Source organism: Leptonychotes weddellii, chromosome 2, assembly GCF_054177405.1.
Source record: "Leptonychotes weddellii isolate Sample4059 chromosome 2, ASM5417740v2, whole genome shotgun sequence".
Classification (NCBI taxonomy): domain Eukaryota; kingdom Metazoa; phylum Chordata; class Mammalia; order Carnivora; family Phocidae; genus Leptonychotes; species Leptonychotes weddellii.
In genome coordinates, this window is record NC_138370.1 from 159,904,297 (window position 1) to 159,925,375 (window position 21,079).

The following is a 21,079-nucleotide window of genomic DNA, read 5'->3' on the forward strand; positions in this document are numbered from 1 at the left end:
GAGCAGGGAGCCTGATGCAGGACTCGATCCCAGGACCCTGGGATCACGACCTGAGCCGAAGGCAGACGCTTAACACCTGAGCCACCCAGGTGCCCCAAGAACTTTGCTTTTTTCACAGAGGAGCTGACTTTTGAACAGAGAGTTGAAGGATGAGTAGAGTTCTCATAGTCAGAAAAGGAGTAGGGGGAAGGGCATCCAGGCAGAAGGGAAAGCATGAACCAGATCGTACAGAGAAGAAAATGGAGCCTCGTGGCAGAATGGCGATGAGCCTGCATCTCTCGGTGGGAGGGGTGGCAAATAGGTTTCATCTTGCTCGCCAGCTCAGCGGGCTTGGGGATGGCCACCTAGAGCATAGTGTTGAGAAGGATTCTGAGGCTGAGTCTGTGCCTAGTGAGAAAGAGTGGCGGGCGGATCGATTGCCAGTGTCCACCACAGGGTGGAAATACAGAGTAGCAGCTTCATGCTCTGTGTTTGTTCACCCAGGTAGAATCTCAGGTGTGAGTTGGACGATTCAGGAAATTAGACTGGAAAAGCGGGTTGGGGGCCACACTTTGAAGACTCTGAAATGCCATGCTGAAGTGTATTAAACATTCTGGCCTGCTGTCCATCTATATGAACATTTTTCTGATCTTGCCGCTTACTTCAGAAACTGGGGAACATGGCAGCTTCCTTCTTTCCCACTCTCTTCCTTTCACCAAAAATCCGTTCTCATCTTCAGATCCAATGGATTAGAAGTATGATTTCTTATAACAAAATTCCATTACAACAAAGTCATGGAAGGGCTAAGTCAGATAGGGGAGCCAGGCTTTACCTGTCTCTGTGAAAATACCAGTTGATGCAGTGAGACTATTTAAGTCAATGACATGATGATACTGTTTATAACTATGAGAACTATATATTTGGCACTTTTATTAAAAGAGAGAGAGATAGAGACTTAGTTCTTTTTTTCCCTCCAGTTAATCATGGTGGTCTGAATTTCTCAGTAATAACACCAATTAATGCCTCGCATCTGCGTGGCCCTTTATGATTTTCAGAACACTTTTTCCGTGCACATTGTCTCATTTAATCCTCGTAATAGTCCCATGGGAAAGAGTATTATTCTCATCCTTTCTTTTCAGGGGAGAAAAACCAAGGCTCAGCTTGTTTCACGGGAGTCCAAGCTTTGCTATGCCGCCTCTCTGAAATATGCTAATACAGCCCTAACCCAGGTTTTAAATTAGAAAGGAATACTCTTTTTTTAAGTTGAATTTTTACTGATGTGAATCATCCTGTTTTCCTCACCCACTGGACTTTGCCTCTTTGAAGCAGATTGAACAGCCGCAGAGGCCCAGGGCGGGGAGGCCTCTGAATGTGGCTGGCCCCAGCTCCCGGCCTGCACGGGAGTGCTCAGACTTTGTTCTCTGCTTTTTTAGCCTAAAAAGGAATATATGTACCTGGTAAAAGAAATTCATATAGTGTAAAAGGGATTGGAGGAAGAGCGAGCTCCCACCCACCCTGTGTTCTTGTCCTTTTCCTAGAGGCAAACTCACTCACACTAGTTTCTTGTGTCTCTTTCCAGAAATGTTCTTTGCTCCTATAAGCCTTAAGTTGAGAGCCCCTCTCTTCACACACACATGGGAAGACACTATAAACTCTGTCCCGCACTCATTAACAATACGACAGAGATTTTTCTATAGCAGTGTATGCTACACGACCTCATTCTTTTCAGTAGCTGCTTAGCATCCTGTTGCCGGACAGCCCATAATTTATTTCACCTGTCCCCTGCTGATGGTCATGCAGGTCATTTCTAGTCTTTTACTATTAGCAACAAGGTTTCACCAAACATCCCTGCACACGTATCTTTGTACGCACCTACAAGTATGTTCACAGGATAAATTCCTGGGAGTGAAATTTATTTTATTCTTAGCACTCCTACTATTGAATATTCCACTAACTTCCTTACTCGCCCACTTCACTGCCTGGTATCCTTTGGGGAAGTTCTGACCTAAATCATACTTGCTAGAAAATTGAGTTTTAGTTCTCAGGCTTTGGTTTTAAAGAAAATGAAACACCCGAACACTCCTGCCTTTTAATGTCTTGCATTTGGAAACCACTGTTGAGTTACCTGCACTTTAGCTTTCCTTCTCCAGGTTGGAACATCTTAGCTTCTTTTCCTCCTGTTTCCACTTACAGACTTATAGTCAGTTACTTTTTGCCTCAAGACTATCTCTCCTCCACAAATGGGCTGAGGTCTCAGCTGCACCATTGTGGTTGTGTTTGAAGCACGTCCCAAGTAGGGTTTTGTTACATGGATGTGGGACTGTGTCCAGAGCAGGTATCCATGTCAGGGCTCTGATCACTCTGCTGACCTGGAGAATGGGCTACATGACCGACCCCAGCCACCCTGCTCGGAGGTGATGTTCAAAGTACTTAACAACCAATATTAGACAGGGTCTCCTGGTCAGGCTCCGTAGGCGCTAGCCATTGTGCTGAAGCAGGATGGTCCAGGAGGCCCTTGCTGAGCCAAGGTCTACCCTGAAGGAGAGCCTGGATAGGTAGTGGGGGTGGGGTCCTGGAGGGTCAAGGCAGCACCCATCTCTTTGGGAAGACCTGTGAGATGTGATGTGGTTTAATAAGAAGTCCATTGGTTTATAGCGGGAGACCAGCTTTGAGTCATACCTGAATCTCTTATTAACCATGCAGCCTTCGGTGAAACACATTTTTCTTGTCTCCAAATGAAGGAGTTTTTGCCATACAAAATCTAATGCCTCTTCTTGCTATAAAATTTGAGGAAATAAAACAAGCAAAACAGTCAAGGTGGTGGGTTCTAAATCTGAACTGCCTTCCTGGTATTTTATGTTTGTTGTAATGATGCCTTTTTCCTACCTAACTTCTTCATTCAAGATCAGCCAGAGAAATGGATTTGGGGGAAGGGTCTGAAGGAAGAGAGACTGTGATCTGATTTGGGCAGCATAGGACACATTACAGAACTCTGAAAGGAGTTGAGCAAGAGAGAGGCAGGTTCAGATCCTGACTTGGCCATACTGTGCCCATTTGTTCGTTCGTTCGTTCGTTCATTCTTCATTCATTCATTCCCTCAATATTTATGGAGCTTCTGTCAAGTGTTGGGCACTGTTCTGGGCTCTAGGGATGGGGTAATGATTGAGGCAATGTTCCTGTTCTCTTGGGACTTACATTCTAGAGGAAACTGGGCAAGTCTCTTAACCACTTTGGACTTAAGTTTTCCTACCTGTAAATTTTTTCATGGAGAATGATACTGGTGTTGTTACCCCCCATTCTAGTGTCCACGACAGCCATCGCTAATCAAGCATGGTGCTCCAAGCAGCCACAATCACTTAATAGAAAACAAGCCTGTGTGTTACCCTGGGCTAACTGAATTCTAACATCCTTTTCGGGCTCCGAAAGTTCATTCTTATTATTTCTAAGTAAATGGGAAGGCAATATTATACTGAAGGAAAAATTGCAGTAGAACTCCAAATCATAGAACTATTCAAGCTGCAGATTTTACAAGAAAGCCGCCATCGCTTTGGTTTTGTTGGGTACAAAAGGTATGTGTTTTTGTAAAATTTATTTTAGATCTTTTGGTCTTAGACTTTTTTTCCTTGCACATCTTTCGCTGCAAGTTCTCCTGCTCAACCCACTTTACTTTGATCCCTGGATAAAGGAGAGGCTCATCAGCATTGACTTTTAACTCCTTTCACTTTGGAAACCTCTTTATGAAGCCTCCTTTTACTGGAGTCAGGTTGGACAGAATCAAATCCTGCTCCTTTTGATAAATGTTTCTACTGCACACTAGGTAACTCAACAGCAATCACCAGCAGAAGGCCTCCTAGGGGGCTAACGTGGCCATCTGGTCTTTTATGTTCCACTCCACACAGTGGAAGCCAAACCAAGGTTGGGCCGACAGCAACCGCTTGGCGATTTTCTCCCTGGATTCCAAAGGCACCCCTGCAGTATTTCCATTTCCAGTCCCCCTACCCATCCCTGTAATAGACCAGCAAGACTAGTGTCCCCAAATTGAGGTCAAGTTAAGAAAAAAAAAAGTTTGCATTGTTTCTGTTGGAATTGATAACTCTATCCTTCTGAGTCTTCAAATGCCTCTCTACCTCTCACCAAACAGGGAGATTTGTGGACACTGGGGACAATTTGGCTCTATATTATTTAATTCTATTAGATATACTGATAGGGGTCTGAGATTATGAACACTTTGCTCTTGTGATTTCTAAGTTTTAATGAACCAGAGGTACCTGTCTCTCTATAATAAGATACTTCTCTCCATTGAGGAATGAGAGCTGGGGTCTCCAATAGCCCAGGCTGAGGCTCCCATAATTTGTACCAATAGAGGCATTTGATGACTTGCTTAGAAGTTAACTCTTCCCTTTCCAGGAAGCCCAGCAAAATAGATGATTTCCACCATTTAATCACAGACATAAGAGCATTTTAAGAAAGAGAAAAGAGTTCTTTATTCTTCAGTTGAATTCAGTGATTTTTTTTTTTTTCCTTCCAAGGGAGGGCTGGGTATGGAAAATAAAAAAAATTATTGTGGCCTCGTTTAAAGCAGTAGGTATTAAATATAGATGAGATAATGCAGTTCTCCTTTTAAGACTTGTTAAGGACACCCCATCTTCTCTAGAGCCACAGAATTCTCCCGCATTTGCAAAATAAAGAGAAAGGCTCCCTAGTTTTAAGGGGTTTGGTAGGTCATTTTTGCATAGAGTAATGTGTGGAGTGTATTGGAAAGTCTGCACAGAAGAAAAAAACCTGTGCACTTCTAAGCGCATGAATTCTGAAACCAAACTGCCTGAGTTTGAGTCCCAGCTCCACCTCTTACTATGCAGTCCTCTCTAGGGCTCAGTTTTCTCATTTGTTGAATGGGCATAATAATAACACCCGTTTGATAGCTGTGAAATTAAATGAGATCGCTCCCGGAATGGTATGCTTAGCACATTGCCTGGCACATTCTGTGTTATATCAACATTAGCTACCATTTGGGCAGCTGTGCCTCCATTTCCTCATCTGCAGAATGGGGATAATAATGAGGATTAAATGAATTTCTGTAGGTAGCTAGCTAGCTAAATGAGATATAGGCCTATTCACAGCAGTGTGGATGGGATCCAGGGCTACTCACGTGATAACTGTTAACTATTGTCGCACAAATTCCAAATGTTTTCCTTAGCACTGGGAGGGCAGCAGGTGAAATGGTTAAGAACCTAGAACCCGAGCCTGAATATCAAATCTGGCTCTACCTCTTATTAGCTGTGACCTTAGGTGAGTTATCTTACCTCTATGCCTCGGGCTTTTCATCTGTAGATCGGGACTCATACTACAATCTCCTTTACGGGGTTGCTGTGAACACCAATTGAGACAGCTCTCTGTAAAGGGCTTAGCAGGCGCCCAGCATATAATCGGTGTTCAATAAACGTTTGCTGATATTTTCAGATGCTTTCTTGTAACTGTTTGATTGGAGCTGGGGAGAGGGTTCCAGGAAGAACGTGATTGGGGAAGCAGTGCTTTTCTGGAGATAATTGAAAGGCAGGTGTTCTTGCTGTTCGCAGATGTGGTCACCCTCCTGGGCTTTCTCTATGCCTCCAGTGGAGAAAACACAGGCATTGTGAAGAAGTTCCCAAGGTTTCACAACCGAGAGCTGGAGGCCACCCGACGCCAACGGATAGATTACCCAGTGTAAGAATGGGCAGATGACAGGGGCTGGTGGGGCAGTACTCTGTTTAATCTGAAGACCAGGACAGGCTCGTGGAATCCCTTAGGAGGACACACCATGGTGATATGCTACGGGAAAATGTGGAGATCCACTCCGCTTAGACAGAATTTGTGGTCCAAAGCGTTCTCGAATTATTCTTGCCATTAGCAGTCCTCAGTTTGCCTTGGACTTTCTGTGCTGGTCCCAGGAATGTCACGAGCAGGGGAGCAAGGTGTGGGAGCCTGAGGCCTTGCAAGCTTTGGGGTGCAGCCAGCCGTAGCCAGCGCACACCGCTGCTTTTGCTTTGCTTTTTCGGTCTTGAAAGATTGGATGAGCTGCTTGAAATCTCACAACTTCTGATCTCCTCCATTGATTTCAGCAAAACCCAGATATATTTTTTTCCTTCTGCTGAATTGAAGATGCTGAAAACAGTTCCTGGTTCACCTCAGACTGGATGGATTTAGCAGAGTGATTTAATTCTTCCCATGCTGCTGGCTGTAGAAAGATCTTGACTCACTTTACTGAGCGTATGTTCTTGCTAAGCTTCCTTGTAATAACTTATCTTCATGAGCTTGCTCAGCTGGGTGGGTCAGGAGGGAGTTGTGTGACACCATCTGTTTGCATATCTCACCAACTGATTCTGAGGCCAGATTAGAAAGCCCAGAAGATTCTAAAGGACTTGTTTGGATATCTCCCCGAAGAACTCGGGGCCATGGCCACATTAACCCAAACTGTGAATTGCTTACTGGAGTCATGGCGAGAACTTGGTACATTTGTTTTGACCTTGATTCCTGTTTGACCTGCAAAATGCAGTTACTCCCAGTTCCCCATCTTGGAACTGCTGGTCACTAACACAATGCGTGGCATCAAGCAAGCGTTCAGCAAATATTTGCTGAGTGATGGATGGATCTCACATCTTGGCTAAATGTGTCCTAGTTGACTACTGTTATTTTATTCTCAGCCCACAAATCACAGATGTACAATACTTTTTTCAACTAAAATAGCCCCGGTCCAGAAATGGAACAATTAGATTAGTTGTTCCATATGGGTCAGACGGAACTGTGATCCTGAACAACCTAATGTGTGCATTAAAATAGTATCTACGTGTCCCAATTAACATATAGCAATGCCATTTACAGATTACGACACTTTTCTACCTTAAGGCTTTTATCTTGGAAGGAAACAAAATTGCTCAAAAAGCCCTAATTATGTTTTTTTTTCTTTTAATCATTGAAATTAGAATAGCTTCTTATCAAATCACCTCTTATTAAAATCCAGATTTTTATTTTATGTCTGGCTTCCTAAACCCTAATCAAGAATTCAAATGGCAGGCATGTGAGATTCTCCAAGAGGCACAGAAACAGAGTTTTTGGTGCAAGATACAATGTCTGCTAGTTTTGTACAATGATTCTTAACTCCTGTCTTTCACAGTTACTGTAACTACCTCCTTTGTCTCAAAAATCAAGCTTTGCAAGCTGATCTCCCATGATGAACATGAAGGCAAATTCATCCCTTCGTTGGAAAGAAAGCAATTTACTTGGTCCTTGTCAACTATAATTATCTGTTCTTGGATGATATCAATCTGCAGATTTTTTTCTTTCTCCTCACTCTTGTAGGTTTACTGTTTCATTGTGGCTTTATTTACTCCATTATTGCAAGGCCAATCTCTGTGGGATTCTGTACTTTGTTGATTCTAATGAGATGTACGGCACACCGTCTGTATTTCTCACTGAAGAGGGTAAGTATGAAATGGAACCTTTAAAATGATATGGTAGTTTTCTTGTGCTCCCTTTGGCAGATATGTCTGGAATTAAGAAAGATACCGTCAACGTGGCAGTTCAGTGAGAGCAGTGATTTTTAAATGCGGATTCTTTTCAACTTTTCTTTTTTCCTTTTTTTTTTCCCCTGGAAGCTTAAAACACATGTCTTCTTTAGGAAGGAATCCACTTGTGCGTTCTTTTGCTTGCTTTTTTCTTGTCTGTAGGGAGAAGGCACACGTTCTGGTCGGAGAGCTCCTTAGGACAATTGTCAGAAAGGTGCAGTCACATCATGCCGTCCTCAGTATTTTTTTTTTTTTAAGATTTTATTTATTTATTTGACACAGAGAGAGAGAGACAGCGAGAGAGGGAACACAAGCAGGGGGAGTGGGAGAGGGAGAAGCAGGCTTCCCGCGGAGCAGGGAGCCCGATGCGGGGCTCGATCCCAGGACGCCGGGATCATGACCTGAGCCGAAGGCAGACGCTTAACGACTGAGCCACCCAGGCACCCCCGTCCTCAGTATTTTTTTGTCGTTTTTCACGAGCTTTACTTTTCCTTGTAGGCCACTTGCATATCCAAATGCATCTCGTCAAAGGAGAAGACCTTGCTGTGAAAACGAAATTCACCATGCCTCTGAAGGAGTGGTTTCGACTGGATATCTCTTTTAACGGAGGCCAGGTATCTGTGCGCTCGCTCCGTTGAGTCCCTCCATGTTAGGCGTTGCGGTAAAGGGAGGGAGCAAGGGCGCCTGCAAGAGCAAATGTGTGGTAAATGATAAACTCTTTACAACTCTACACTTCTTCAAGCAAACGTTTGTAGATGGAAGTTTAAATCATGAGCATCCCATCCCATTTAATTAACTTCTTTTTTTTTTTTAAAGATTTTATTTATTTGCGAGAGAGAGAATGAGAGACAGAGAGCATGAGAGGGAGGAGGGTCAGAGGGAGATGCAGACTCCCTGCCGAGCAGGGAGCCCGATGCGGGACTCGATCCCGGGACTCCAGGATCATGACCTGAGCTGAAGGCAGTCGCTTAACCAACTGAGCCACCCAGGCGCCCCCCATTTAATTAACTTCTAAAGTGCTTCTTTCGACCATACTGTGAATGAGTAAATAATATAGCCTGCTCTATGTCCACAATTATCTGAGCAATTCCGTTGTTTTTCTCCCCTGGGGGAGATTTGTGGAGATAAATGTTAAAACAGCATCGGTCATGTTTACACAGTGTTATCAGATCTATGACTTTTTTTCTTTACCGGAAATTTATTGGCTAGTTCAGCCAAGAAATGGTCTGACTGTTCTTGGCAGTTACACAATTGCTGACGTTTGGCATTAAGCAACTAATAACCAACAAACCTAAGTGATCATTCTGGTGGGACAGAGGGGATTTATCTGCTTTGTACTATAAAACACAGCACATAACTGCTTCAAACTCTCATAACGCAGATTTTATGGATTATGGCAAATCTGTTGTTATAATTGAAGACCATTCCATTTCTCGATGTATTTGATGCCGACGTGCTACGTTTTTTCTTGTTACTTTACTTCCTCATCAGCTTTTCTTATTGATTTGTGATTTTCCGGTAACAAAAGTGGGAGAGACCTGTTGTTTGTCTTATGTATTAGATAAGACACAGGCTTCCCTTGGTGTTTATGTTTATCACATTTCCTTTTCCTGGAGAGAAAAGAAATCAGGTCAGTCCTTGTTGCCTCCCTAAGAAGAGTCTGTAAAAGGTTAGCTGGGATTTTTTTGTATGTTTGTTGGTTTCCTTAACGTGAGGTGACCTAGCTGTGGTCTGTTGTCCAGCTTCCCACTTATATAGGGATTATTATGGCATTACAGCTTGGTTGCTGCTTGCTCCTGAGGTGAAGGTGAAGGTCAGCTCAGTACCCTGTGTCACTTAAGCGGGTATCAAACCATCAGAGCAAATCACAGATTTATTTTGCACCTTATGTATGCAAGGCTCTTTGCTCACGGAGCTTATCGACTATTTATGGGAGAAGCATTACTCAGGTGACAGGATGTCATAAGGAGAGCTTAATTACCAAATGATTCATATTGACTCGGGGAAGAGAGGTAGCACTTCATGCTGGGATGCTCGGGGAAGGTTTCACAGGGAAGGTTCCTACGGATTGGGTGGAATTGAGATGGAGAGGAGACGAGGGAACATTTTAGCACATCACTGGGGGTTAGCAGATAAACCAGGTTGGAGTGGAAATTTGCAGACTGTAGAAAACTAATAGAAGAAACAAAATGTCTTTAGGGGTAGCATGTGGACAATCTTGACTATCAAGGAATCTGGATTTCTATTTGCAAGGTGGCAGGGTGTCATGGAAGATTTTCGAGCCGGAACAGAGTTAATCAAAGTAGTCCTTTAATTAAGGAGATGAATTTAATTTAGCAGAGTACGTTGGGGTAAGGATTAAAAAGACCAGATTGGATGGAAAGAAAAAAGAAGTAGGGTTGGGTTTTTGTTGTTGTTGTTTGGTAGACTTTTCCCATTTGTCCTACTTTCTTTCCATCCTATCTTGTCTTCCTAATATATCTATAGGTCCCTAAAACCGTATTATTGTTTTTCCACATGACATCCGCCTCTGTGGTGGGACTACCGTACTCACTGCTTTGACTAAATGGACAAGTGACTTAAAGCCAGTGGCTGGTTTAGAGAAACAACTGATTGGAGTCATTTTCTTCTCTAAGCCAACATGTTGCATACGGATGAATTGGGTTGGTTTTTGTGTTCGTTTGCCTCTCATAGACAGTGTTGTAGCCACACCTTTGAGACCCTCGTTAGCTCAGCACATATTTTCTAAACCCTTGCTCAGTGCTAGCACTGGGGGTGGGGGTTGGGGGGAGAAGGAGCCCCTTAGCTCCAGGGGCTTACGTTGTAGTAGCCCTCCAAGACACGAGAAGAATGCGTGACAGCTAACAACATTATCAACAAAAACATTGTCACTGTTGAAAAGACAATGATGATTCTCCATGCTTAGGGAAAGAGAGTGGGGAGCAGCAGTGCGTGCAGAATGCTCAGCACCAACTTGTTTCTCCCCCGAAGGCTCTCATGGAATCAAAGTAAAATTTCATAAACCTCTTATAGTATCTTATGCATTTCCTTCTCTTCCTATGCAACAAAATTTTGAGCACAAGTAAACCAAGCAAAGCTGTGGCTTATAGCTTGGAAATATCTGAACCCCACTGGGGGAAACTGCATGATGGCTATGGTTACCATGTGAAGTCATTTGGAGAAATTAAATTTCTTTAATCTTAAAATGTACACAGGGCTAGTAAAGTATTACTTTTATTTCTGCAGAAATGGATCAGGTGAGAGGCTACGCAGTCCATTTTATGAGTAATTTATACCTAGGACCGTATTTATGATGTGAGGTGTTGGGGCATAATTGATCTTGTGTATTTCTCCCACACAGATCGTAGTCACCACCAGCATTGGACAGGATTTGAAAAGCTACCATAATCAGACCATTAGGTAAGTGCGATATTTTCTGTTTATTCAACATGATGTTGGATAAGGATTAAGAAATCGTCATACGTTAGCCCTCAACCCTAATGTTCTTCCCACACCCCCTTATTCAGCTTTTGAGCATGGACTGTGTCTGGTCTGCCCTAAAGCCCAGTCTTCGCAATTTTTTTGTTTTCCATCCGCAAACTCCCCTCTCTTCCCCCACAACATTTTTTTCTAAGAAGAGAAACTATTCCTCTCTCCAGATCTCATTGTAAATCCTTCCTTTCATGGCACTTGATAATTCATTTTCTTTGAAAATTATCTTCTATGAAGGATTCTGAAAAACAAATCAACATATTAATGTTGCTTATTGAGAATGGTTGGTAACTTTGGCCTAGTATAAAACATAAAAGCAGACAGTCTTCATATTTATGTTTATAATCTAAATTTGAAATGCATGCAACTATTGCTATTGGTGTAACTTTTCATCCTCATGTAACCATTCTCCACGAGAGTTACAGAAACTGAGAACTGGGTCCTTTGCCTTGTGTTTCATAATTTTTACGTTTGCCCCTACACCCCTGTCTAATAGCGGGATTTCTAGGGGCAGAACCGTGGGGCAGTCTCCTTTGGGAACTCAGAATACCTCAACATGGCTAGATAATATATATATATACACACACACACACTCAAATGCTTAAGAATAAATGTAAAAAAAAGAAACAAAAACTACCAGCTTTATATGTATAATTTATGTATGCATGTATAATACACACGTACCAGCTTTGTCTGGATAATTTAAAAAAATGTATCAGGCACTTTGGCTGGGGGCGGGGGGCTCATGTAGCTACTTTACTACAGCAAGCAGGAAACTGTCTCTCCGAACAGGCTCGTTCACTCAGACTCCTCATACAAGCCAGATTTTCTTGGAAACCAATTATTGAAGAAAGGAACACCAGGAGAGATAGAGACAAGGGAACGGAGCGGGGCATACACCCTGCTTTTCTCTCTCCCCCCCCACCCCAGACCCTCTCCTCCCACCATTCGGTTTACATTTAAGTCAAACTGATGGCCTTCAGGCTCTGGACACATAGAACAATTCTTATTTTCAGGGCCGGATTAAATGATTACAGTTGTAAGGAAAGGCTAAAGAGGTGTTATTCTTTAGCCTGCAAAGAGAAGGTCAGGGGTGATGTTAACAGCTGTATGGGAACAGAGAGGCTGAGGCCTGAGAACAGAGGGGAAGTCTGAAAGGGGGCCACGTGGACTTAGACCAGTCAGAAAGCGTTCAACAGACATGAGTTTTGTTGTAGAACAGAGTTCAGGAATAAGAGAGCCCTGGGAGCTTGGAGAAACCGATGATGTGTGGCTCCTTTGGGAGCCTTGTCCGGGGCCCCGCTCTGCACAGTGGGCCCCAGAGATCGAGGGTTTGCGTTTTGGGGATGCGAAGTCTGGAATAATACCTTCTCCTTTCTCTCCGGGTGCCCAACCCCGAGCCCAGGACGTTTTTGACAAAAGATTGCTTTCATAGGCTTTTTTCATTCTCTGTGTAAAAGCTTCCTTTCACCATACATCCCAGTGACCTAGATGCTGGCATGAGTGAATTGCAGATGGAGAGATCACAGGGTGATCCAGGCCTGCGCCTGGGATGCAGAGAGACCTATGCCTTCCACATAAAATTTAAGGAGGTGCCAAAAAACTCAGTAATTGTATTAGTTTGCTAGTGTTGCTGGAACAAAGCAGCCCAAGCTGAGTGGCTTAAACAACTGAAAATTATTGTCTTATATTTCTAGAAGCTAGAGGTCCAAGGTCAAGTGTCAGCAGGGCCGTGCTTTCTCTGAAAGGTCTGGGGAAAGAGCTGGTCTAGGCTCTGAGCCTGCCAGGCCTCTCTCCAGCTTCTGACAGCTTCGGGATTGTAGTGGCGGGGTCCCAGTCTTCGCGGCATTTTCCCTGTTACTGTGTGTGTCCTTCATATTTCCCCTTCTGCGAGGACACCAGTCATACTGGATTGAGGGCCCATTCTGCTAGTATGGCCTCATCTCAACTAATTACATCTGCAATGGCCCTCTTTCCAAATAAGGTCACATTCTGAAAGTCTGGGCGTTCAGACTTCAACGTATGAATCTGCGGTGGGGGGAATGACACAATTTAACTCCTAACAGTAATCATGATAAATGACATTTAATATAATATTGTAAGAAATAAAAATTAATGTAAGGAATATACAATGAACAAAAAATAAAAGTTTTAAGTAAATACAGAATCCGCGTGATCATATAAGATTCCGGAAAGGAGGATTTTCAGGTACAGACCGATTCGACATTCCACATAAAACATTGAAATGGGGGCACCTGGGTGGCTCAGTCATTAAGCGTCTGCCTTTGGCTCAAGTCACAGTCCCGGGGTTCTGGGATCAAGCCCTGCATCGGCTCCCTGCTCCGCGGGAAACCCGCATCTCCCTCTCCCACTCCTTGTGTTCTTTCTCTCGCTGTGTCTCTCTGTCAAATAAATAAATAAAATCTTAAAAACAAACAAACACTGAAATGGTCCCTGACCTGGTAATAGAGGCAGTCCCCAGACCCAGGAGTGTCCCTGGCCACCTCCTCAGCTGCTGTTCCTGTACTCCGGGGACCTCACCCATCAATAGAAGAACTGAAGATTTAATGTCGGGCTTACCTGGGATTCCTGTGGTTAGATATTTGGAATCTCATCCATCAGAGAGATCTTAGAGTGGGCCAACCCAGTGAACTAAACACCAGATATTTCAGATGGTTATAGGCATTCTTTTTTACTCCTTGTTGTCATGTAAACATAATGCTGTCCCATCAAGGTAGTGTGGAAAGATCAGTAATTAAGTGCTCAGAAGTGCAGTGCTCCACACAGATGAAAGGCTGTCAGTGACCCTGGGTAACAGGTAACAACTTCAGGCCTGTACAGTGTTTAGCCTTCATTCATTTATCCAATATACACCCATTCATCCAACACCTCTACCATGCACCTGACACAGTGCCGGATTCTGGGAATAAAATGATGAACGAAGAGAATACAGTCAGTCCCTACCTTCAGGGAGAAGAAAGAAAGAAAGAGAGAAAGAAAGAAAGAAAGAAAGAAAAGGAAGGAAGGAAGGAAGGAAGGAAGGAAGGAAGGAAGGAGGGAAGGAAGGAAGGAAGGAAAGAAGGAAGAAAGAAAGAAAGAAAGGAAGAAAGAGAAAGATCAGTGGGGGAGACAGATCTTAAATTCATAAATAAATATAAAATTACAAATTGTGAATTCTGGAAAGGAATCGAATAGGATAGTTTCAGAGGATACTCAAGGGGGTCAGAATTTACAGCAGGTCCCAAAGAAGGGACATTTGAGATGATAATTACTCTAAGCGGGGAGAGGGATGGCTAATTTGAAGCTCTAAGTTTCCCTACTAAAGAACTGTCGAGCTGGGGCTGTTTCCTAATTCTGAGTGAGATTTATTTAACGACGTCAGAGATTTGTTCGGGCTGCTGGAGCTTGGCAGTTATAAACTGAGGCGGTCTCCTATGTCCAGATAAGAGTAAAGATAGTTTGCCAGTGTGTCTGAGGTTTCCAAAAATGACGGCCTAGGCTTTGGAACTGTCTAGCTCAGCTTTTATGTCCGTGAAATTGATGACCATCAAACAGGGCACACACAGTACAAGGAAGCGCTTGCAATCTTTGTGCAGCCACGGAGGGGATTTAAGAGGAGAAAAATGTAGAGGCTCTGAGGTGGATGGAGAGCAGGCTGGAAAGATTTCCTACTTAGCTGTTCCTTTTGGGTTCCCAGACCCAATTCCAAGATGGGGGAGGGCTTCCCTCCTACCCACACCAAGCAATTCTGAGACACCATCAGGGTGTCCAAGAATTCAACTCAACTCCACCACTGTCTTCCCAGAGATAGTATCAGATGCCACAGGGGAAGGATCAGTCTTAAAAGATGACCCCCACCCCCACTTCAGACGCCAGTGGCAAGCCCCAGACTGGAGATTAGAGGTTCCAGGGACCTCCTCCTTAGGTTCTTTTGATTTGTTAGAGCAGCTCCCAGAACTCAGGGAAGTACTTACTTACATTTACCCGTTTATTAAAGGATCTGATATAGGATAGTAATCAACAGCCAGGTGAAGAGACATGGGGTGACGGCTGGGAAAAGGGCACAGAGCTCCCATGCCCTCTCCAGGTGTGCCACTCTCCCCAGCCTCCATGTGGTCACCAACCTTGAGGCTCTCCCCCAGTCCTTTAAGGTTGTTTTTATTTTTAAGATTTTATTTTATTTATTTGTCAGAGAGAGAGAGAGAGCACAAGCGGAGGGAGTGGCAGGCAAAGGGAGAAGCAGGCTCTCCGCTGAGCAAGGAGCCTGATGGGGGACTCGATCCCAGGACCCTGGGATCGTGACCTGAGCAGAAAGCAGATGCTCAACCGACTGACCCACCCAGACGTGCCAGTCCTTTAGGGTTTTTTTTTTTTTAAAGATTTTATTTATTTGACAGAGAGAGATACAGCGAGAGAGGGAACACGAGCAGGGGGAGTGGGAGAGGGAGAAGCAGGCTTCTCGCGGAGCGGGGAGCCCGATGCGGGGCTCGATCCCAGGACCCCGGGATCATGACCCGAGCCGAAGGCAGACGCTTAACGACTGAGCCACCCAGGCGCCCCTCCTTTAGGGTTTTTATGGAGGCATCATTACACAGTCATGGTTGACTAAGACATCGGCCACTGGCTGATTCAACCTGCAGCCCTTCTCCCCTCCCTGGAGGTTGGGGAGTAGAACTAAAAGTTTCAATCCTCTAGTCACATTGTTGGTCCACCTGGGAACCAGCCTCCGCCTTTGGGTGGAGTCACCTTCTTTGATATAACAAAAGACGTCTTTACTACTTTCAACACTTAGGAGGTCCCAAGGGTTTGGGAAGCATTGTGAGCCAGGAACTGTGGACAAAGACCAAATACATATTCCTTTTTTTTTTTTTTAAGCTTCTATTTATTTATTTGACACAGAGAGAGAGAAAGCAAGAGAGGGAACACAAGCAGGGGGTGTGGGAGAGGGAGAAGCAGGCTTTCTGCTGAGCAGAGAGCCCGATGTGGGGCTCGATCCCAGGACCCTGGGATCGTGACCTGAGCTGAAGGCAAATGCTCAACGACTGAGACACCCACGCCCCATCTTTTTTTTTTTTTTAAGATTTATTTATTTTAGAAGGGGGGAAGCACACACGTACGAATGCGTGGAGGGAGGGGCAGAGGGGGAAAGAGAGAGAGAATCTGAAGCAGGCTTCACACTGAGTGGAGAGCCCGATGCAGGGCTCAGTCTCACAACCCCGAGATCGTGACCTGAGCCGAAATCAAGAGTCGGACGCTTAACCAACTGAGCCACCCACGTGCCCCCAAATATATATTGCTTATAAACCACAATGTTGCAGTTATATTATGATAATGATAAAAAAAAAAACCAAAAATTACAATCCAGTACCATAGGGACCAAGTAATTTAATGATTAGTTGAAAAATTCAGTTAAAGCAAAGATCCATTTAAAAAGATACTTACCATAAATATTTTATTTTAATTAAAACACAGAAAAGTACATTCATCTACCAGTCTTTCCAGATAGGGCCTTTCCTTTGTTCTGAATCTACCGATTGGACTTCCCTGTGGTCTTTCTTGCATAAACAGCACCCAATTCTTGTTTCTTAGAAATGGAAAGAAAACAAAGACCCTTGTGAAACTATCAAAGCCAAGATATGTCTAGATTTCTTCCTTTTTTTTTTGAATCTTTTACCGTTGTCCTAATTCCACACTTTTTAAGCAACCGTTCTTTTCTGAGTCAACCCAAAATATTCAACTTAATTGTTACAGAATGAACAACGCTTTCTTCCCAATCCATATTTTATTGAATGACATAATAGTTCATTAAATTGTATAATCTCAATGACCATACAGTTGGCACTGTCAGGTTTGGGAACAGACACTTCTTATTCTTACTTTGTTTAAATATTAGTTTATTTAATCCTCACAACAGCCCAGTCGGTACATACTGTTATCATCTCTATTTAAACAATGAGAAGACTAAGGATCCAGAGAGTAGGCGCCAGCCAGCGAGCATCCAACACGTTGCAGGGATAGCCAGCAGGTGCGCTGGTGAGTTGGTTGAGCCGAGTTCCATTAAGAGAGCTTCTATTGTAGAAGTTTTGTATCCCTCAAGTGCCAGGTATTACGTCATCGTGAGGGTGGCTGGAACGTTAAGTCTTTCTACGGTCTTGAAAAACAAAATCAATTCACAGCTCTCAGAGATAATAACTTTGTGGTCCCAGTGGAAAATAAAGGGACGGACCATCAAGCCTGAGATCCTGAAAAGAAAAATATCAGGAGAAGAAGCACTCCTTTTCCGTTTTAGCCGCATTTGTGTAAAGCTAATTTCTAAGCATTCACTTCTGCTGCCGTCTGTTGATGTCAGAGTCTCATTCCTTCTCCCTTTCATCTTCCTCTCCAACCAGGCGCACCTGCTAGGGTTCGGGTTCCTTGGTAACAGTCAGTACATCCCCTCTCTTGGGATAACTCCAGGTTGCTTGGCTTCTCTGGTCTAACTGCTGGTATCTTGCCCTGTCCCTGTCGGCATCACCCTGGCCCATTGCTTTCGCGACTTGCTGGGCTCCTGGAGGCTTGCCTGACATTTTGTTTTCTTTCCGTCTGCTTCCCATCTGCCCTCTGCCTTCCCTGACTCTTTCCTCTTTGTCTGGCTTCTCACTTGATGCTTGTCTTGACCCCCTCCCTCCAACCTGCTGTCTTCATAGGCTCTGATCCCACCTTGTTCACATATCCTATTTTAGTTTTTAAATAGGCAATAAATATGCCTGTTTAAAAAAATCAAAACTATATGAAAAGATGTACAGTTAGATGTCTTGCTCCTACCTCTGCCTCTATCCACTCCATCCCCTACCCTCCATGCCCTGGGGAAATACTATTATTAATTTCTTGCAGTATATACTTAGAGTTTTTAAAATGCAAATACAAAAAAAAAAATCCATTCTCCTCTTTCTTGGATAAAAAGTATATGCTCTTCGTTCCACTTTTGTTTTTCTTTTTTTCACTTAATATATTAGAGATCTCTCCAGGTCAGTACACAGAGCCCTCTGTTCCTTTTTTAAGCTATATATGAATAAAAGGCTCACATTTAGGGTCCATTGGATGGCTTTGGGCCAGTCCTCCCTGAAAGACGCCTGGGGTTGTCCAGTCTTTGGTGAGTATAAACAATGCAGAAAGGAATAATTTTGTGCATTTTATTCGTGGTGGCCCAATTTTCCCTCCATTTTCCTTCCTGTTCCTTCAAGTCTTTCAGTACAAGGCTCTGGTGTTCAGCCTCTTCCTCCTCACTCCGAATTATCCCTCGGTTCTTATCTAATAGGATATGTTCTTAGTTTTCCTTTGCAGCCACCTTCTATCCAGTCAATGTATCCATTCAACAAGGTGTTTTTTTTTTTTTTTTTAGAGCAAAACATTTCCAATTAAGACTAGTGATTCCAAAGGTTTCCAATTCCAAACAATTATACCAATATCAAAAGCCGGCAGGTACCGAGGATTTACGAGGCCAGGCACTCTGCTGGGCGCAAGGCTTTACATTTCACGAATCCTCCTAAGAATCTAATTATTGAGGAACTAATTTGCTAATGAGAAAACTCGGTCTCAGAGAAGGTAAGGGACAGGTCCAAGGTCACACAGCTGGAAAATAGCAGAGTTGGGATCCTAGCCCAAGTGTGTCTGATCCCACCATGGTCTTATCTGTTAGAACTCAGTGTGAAGGACTGAAGAAATTTGGGGGTGTAAGAAAGGAGGGTCAATGAAAGAGCCTCTTTTTTAAAGATCTGGTTCAGACCAAGAGCTCTCTTAACTCTTTATTCTTCTGTAGCTTCAGAGAGGATTTCTATTATAATGACACTGCTGGATACTTCCTTATTGGAGGGAGCAGGTATGTGGCCGGCATTGAAGGGTTTTTCGGACCCCTGAAGTACCATCGTCTCCACGCTCTGCGTCCTGCACAGGTGAGCCCCGGGCATGGAGAAGCTACTGGGTGTTCATGCGTGTTGGGTGTGTGGCTCCAGCATGTGGAACCTCTTGTAAGCAAAAGATTTACCCACGCTGGACCTCGCATTGGCTCTGTCATCAAATGTAATTAATATGGAGGCTTTTCCCCCAGCAAACTCGAGAATAGATTTCTGTTAAGGTTTGGTTCATTTAGTACTCACAAAATGGAAACCATTTACTTCCTCTGTTTTAATAACTCCTAGCTTAATTATAGAGTAGATTTTTATCAGGTGGTTGCCTATCCAGTGATTAAGCTAATGAAAGGAGAGAATCTTAGTTATTTGATAGAGCTTCTTTTATGTGCTATTATTTAAAGTATCTGAAGAGGAGACACTCTAGCAAATGAAAATCTTGGTTCTGTTTGCTGCTCTCTTCAGACACGCAGGCCTTGGGCTCCCACTGGGGTGGGTTGGCTGGACTTGTAGACATTGTGGAGGACCGAACCTACTACACCGTGACCCTCGCCTCCAAAACCTACCTACAGATGGGCTTGTCCAGCTCTCCAGGCCAGCTGCCCCCGGGCTGCTGCAGGGAGACAGGGACTGTCCACCTTTACAGAGGTGTCTTTTTCTGCCTTGGTAAGGAGATCACCAGATACCTGAACAAGGAATCTTAGGGCATTCCCGTGACCCTGCGGGATTTGTTCTGGGGAAAACAGGAGTCATTAGGCAAAGTAAAGGAAGAACAATGCAGAGCCCTACTATCCATGGGTCCATCTCAGAGCCCCTACAGAGAGACCTCTATGAAGAAGAAAACAAAGAAATTAATGTATTCCTTTTGCAACAAATACTTCCAGAGCACCAGCTCTGTGCTAGGCTCTGTGCTGGTGCTGAGGTGTCCACGATGATGAAGATGGCCACTCTCAAACTGTTTTTTGAAGGTGATTCACATCAGAAATCTATGTGATGAAGAAAAGGAAGAAAAGAAGAAATCTATGTAACATCATGAGCACACGTATACATGCACACTCGTATACACATACACGTATATATTATATATATGTATAAAATACGAAACCAAAACAAAGGTTTTACTAAGAATAAGGCCCTTCCCATGTTAGGTGCACTCTGCTATTTTGTGTTCTATTTTATAGATATATTTATATATATATAAATCAGTGCTGGTTACAACCTGCTGAAATAATTTCTTGACCCTCTAATGGGTCACAACCTGCATTTTGAAAACCAACGAGTTGAGATAAGGCCTCTGTTTTCGCGAAGCTCCCCGTCTGGGGCTTAAACACCGAAGACATGAAGGAACGTGGTACATGTGTTAATTCACATGCGAGTGTTTTGGGGTCGCTGAGGTGGGAACATCTGCATCCACACACACGGGAGGGGCGGCTGTTAAGGAAGCTGCCTTGAAGCAATGACCTTGGACCTGACTCTTGGAGGTCGAGTAGGAGCCTGCCAAGCAGACGAAAGTGGGAGGAGGGTTCGCAGGGCTCAGCACAGCACAGGGACACTTGGCACTTGGCATCTCTCGGGGACTGAAGGAGAGATGAACATCATTGTCCAGGGACAGCACGCGGTGAGGGGAAAGAAGAGGGTGGAGGCCTGGTCTCTGGGAAATCCGGACATTTAAGAGGCTTTTGCAGAGAAGGTGCCACGGAAAGCAGTGAGCGGGAACCAGACAGAGCTGGTGTGCCCTTGAATTATACCCTCCCGTGGCTAATCCGGAGTGGATGGTCTGTGTGCAGACGAGCCAGCTGGTGATACCAATGGGAGAAGGAAACCAACCCGAACACAGCTTCAGAGGTATCAATGGGAGCTTGATGACAATTGTTGTTCATTCGATTTTCTTGCCTTCTTGTAGATTGGTAATCCCCTCCTTGAGAAGCAACTTGCTGAACAGCTCAAATTATATTATGAAAGGTGTGCTGAGGTCCAAGAAATAGTGTTTGTGTACATATCCACGGTACAGCAAGGGGGCGGGCAACAGGAAGCATGTAAGTACTGAGCTCCGGCAGGGCAATTTTTAGCTCTGTGTATTTGTGTCAACATGTTTGGCTTCTTTCTAACACGGTTAAAATAGAATATGTATGACTTGAGCAGCGGGAACAGATATGACCTGGAGCCCTCCACAGATGGAGG

The 21,079-nt window shown here is 44.0% G+C and overlaps 1 protein-coding gene across 4 annotated transcripts in view; it reads left to right on the forward strand.

Moving 5' to 3' along the window:
• Positions 1-21,079, forward strand: part of SEL1L3 (SEL1L family member 3) — a 97,954-nt gene that overhangs the window by 17,899 nt on the left and 58,976 nt on the right. For all 4 annotated transcript variants that reach the window (XR_014143079.1, XM_081812531.1, XM_081812530.1 and 1 more), the window contains exons 3-8: positions 5,556-5,682; positions 7,315-7,436; positions 8,019-8,134; positions 10,882-10,940; positions 18,811-18,943; positions 20,802-20,934. Coding sequence is in view for 3 of the 4 variants with exons in the window: in XM_081812531.1 (XP_081668657.1) it covers positions 5,556-5,682; positions 7,315-7,436; positions 8,019-8,134; positions 10,882-10,940; positions 18,811-18,943; positions 20,802-20,934 (690 nt within the window). In the remaining variant the exon portion in view is untranslated. The remainder of the gene's footprint in view (positions 1-5,555; positions 5,683-7,314; positions 7,437-8,018; positions 8,135-10,881; positions 10,941-18,810; positions 18,944-20,801; positions 20,935-21,079) is intronic.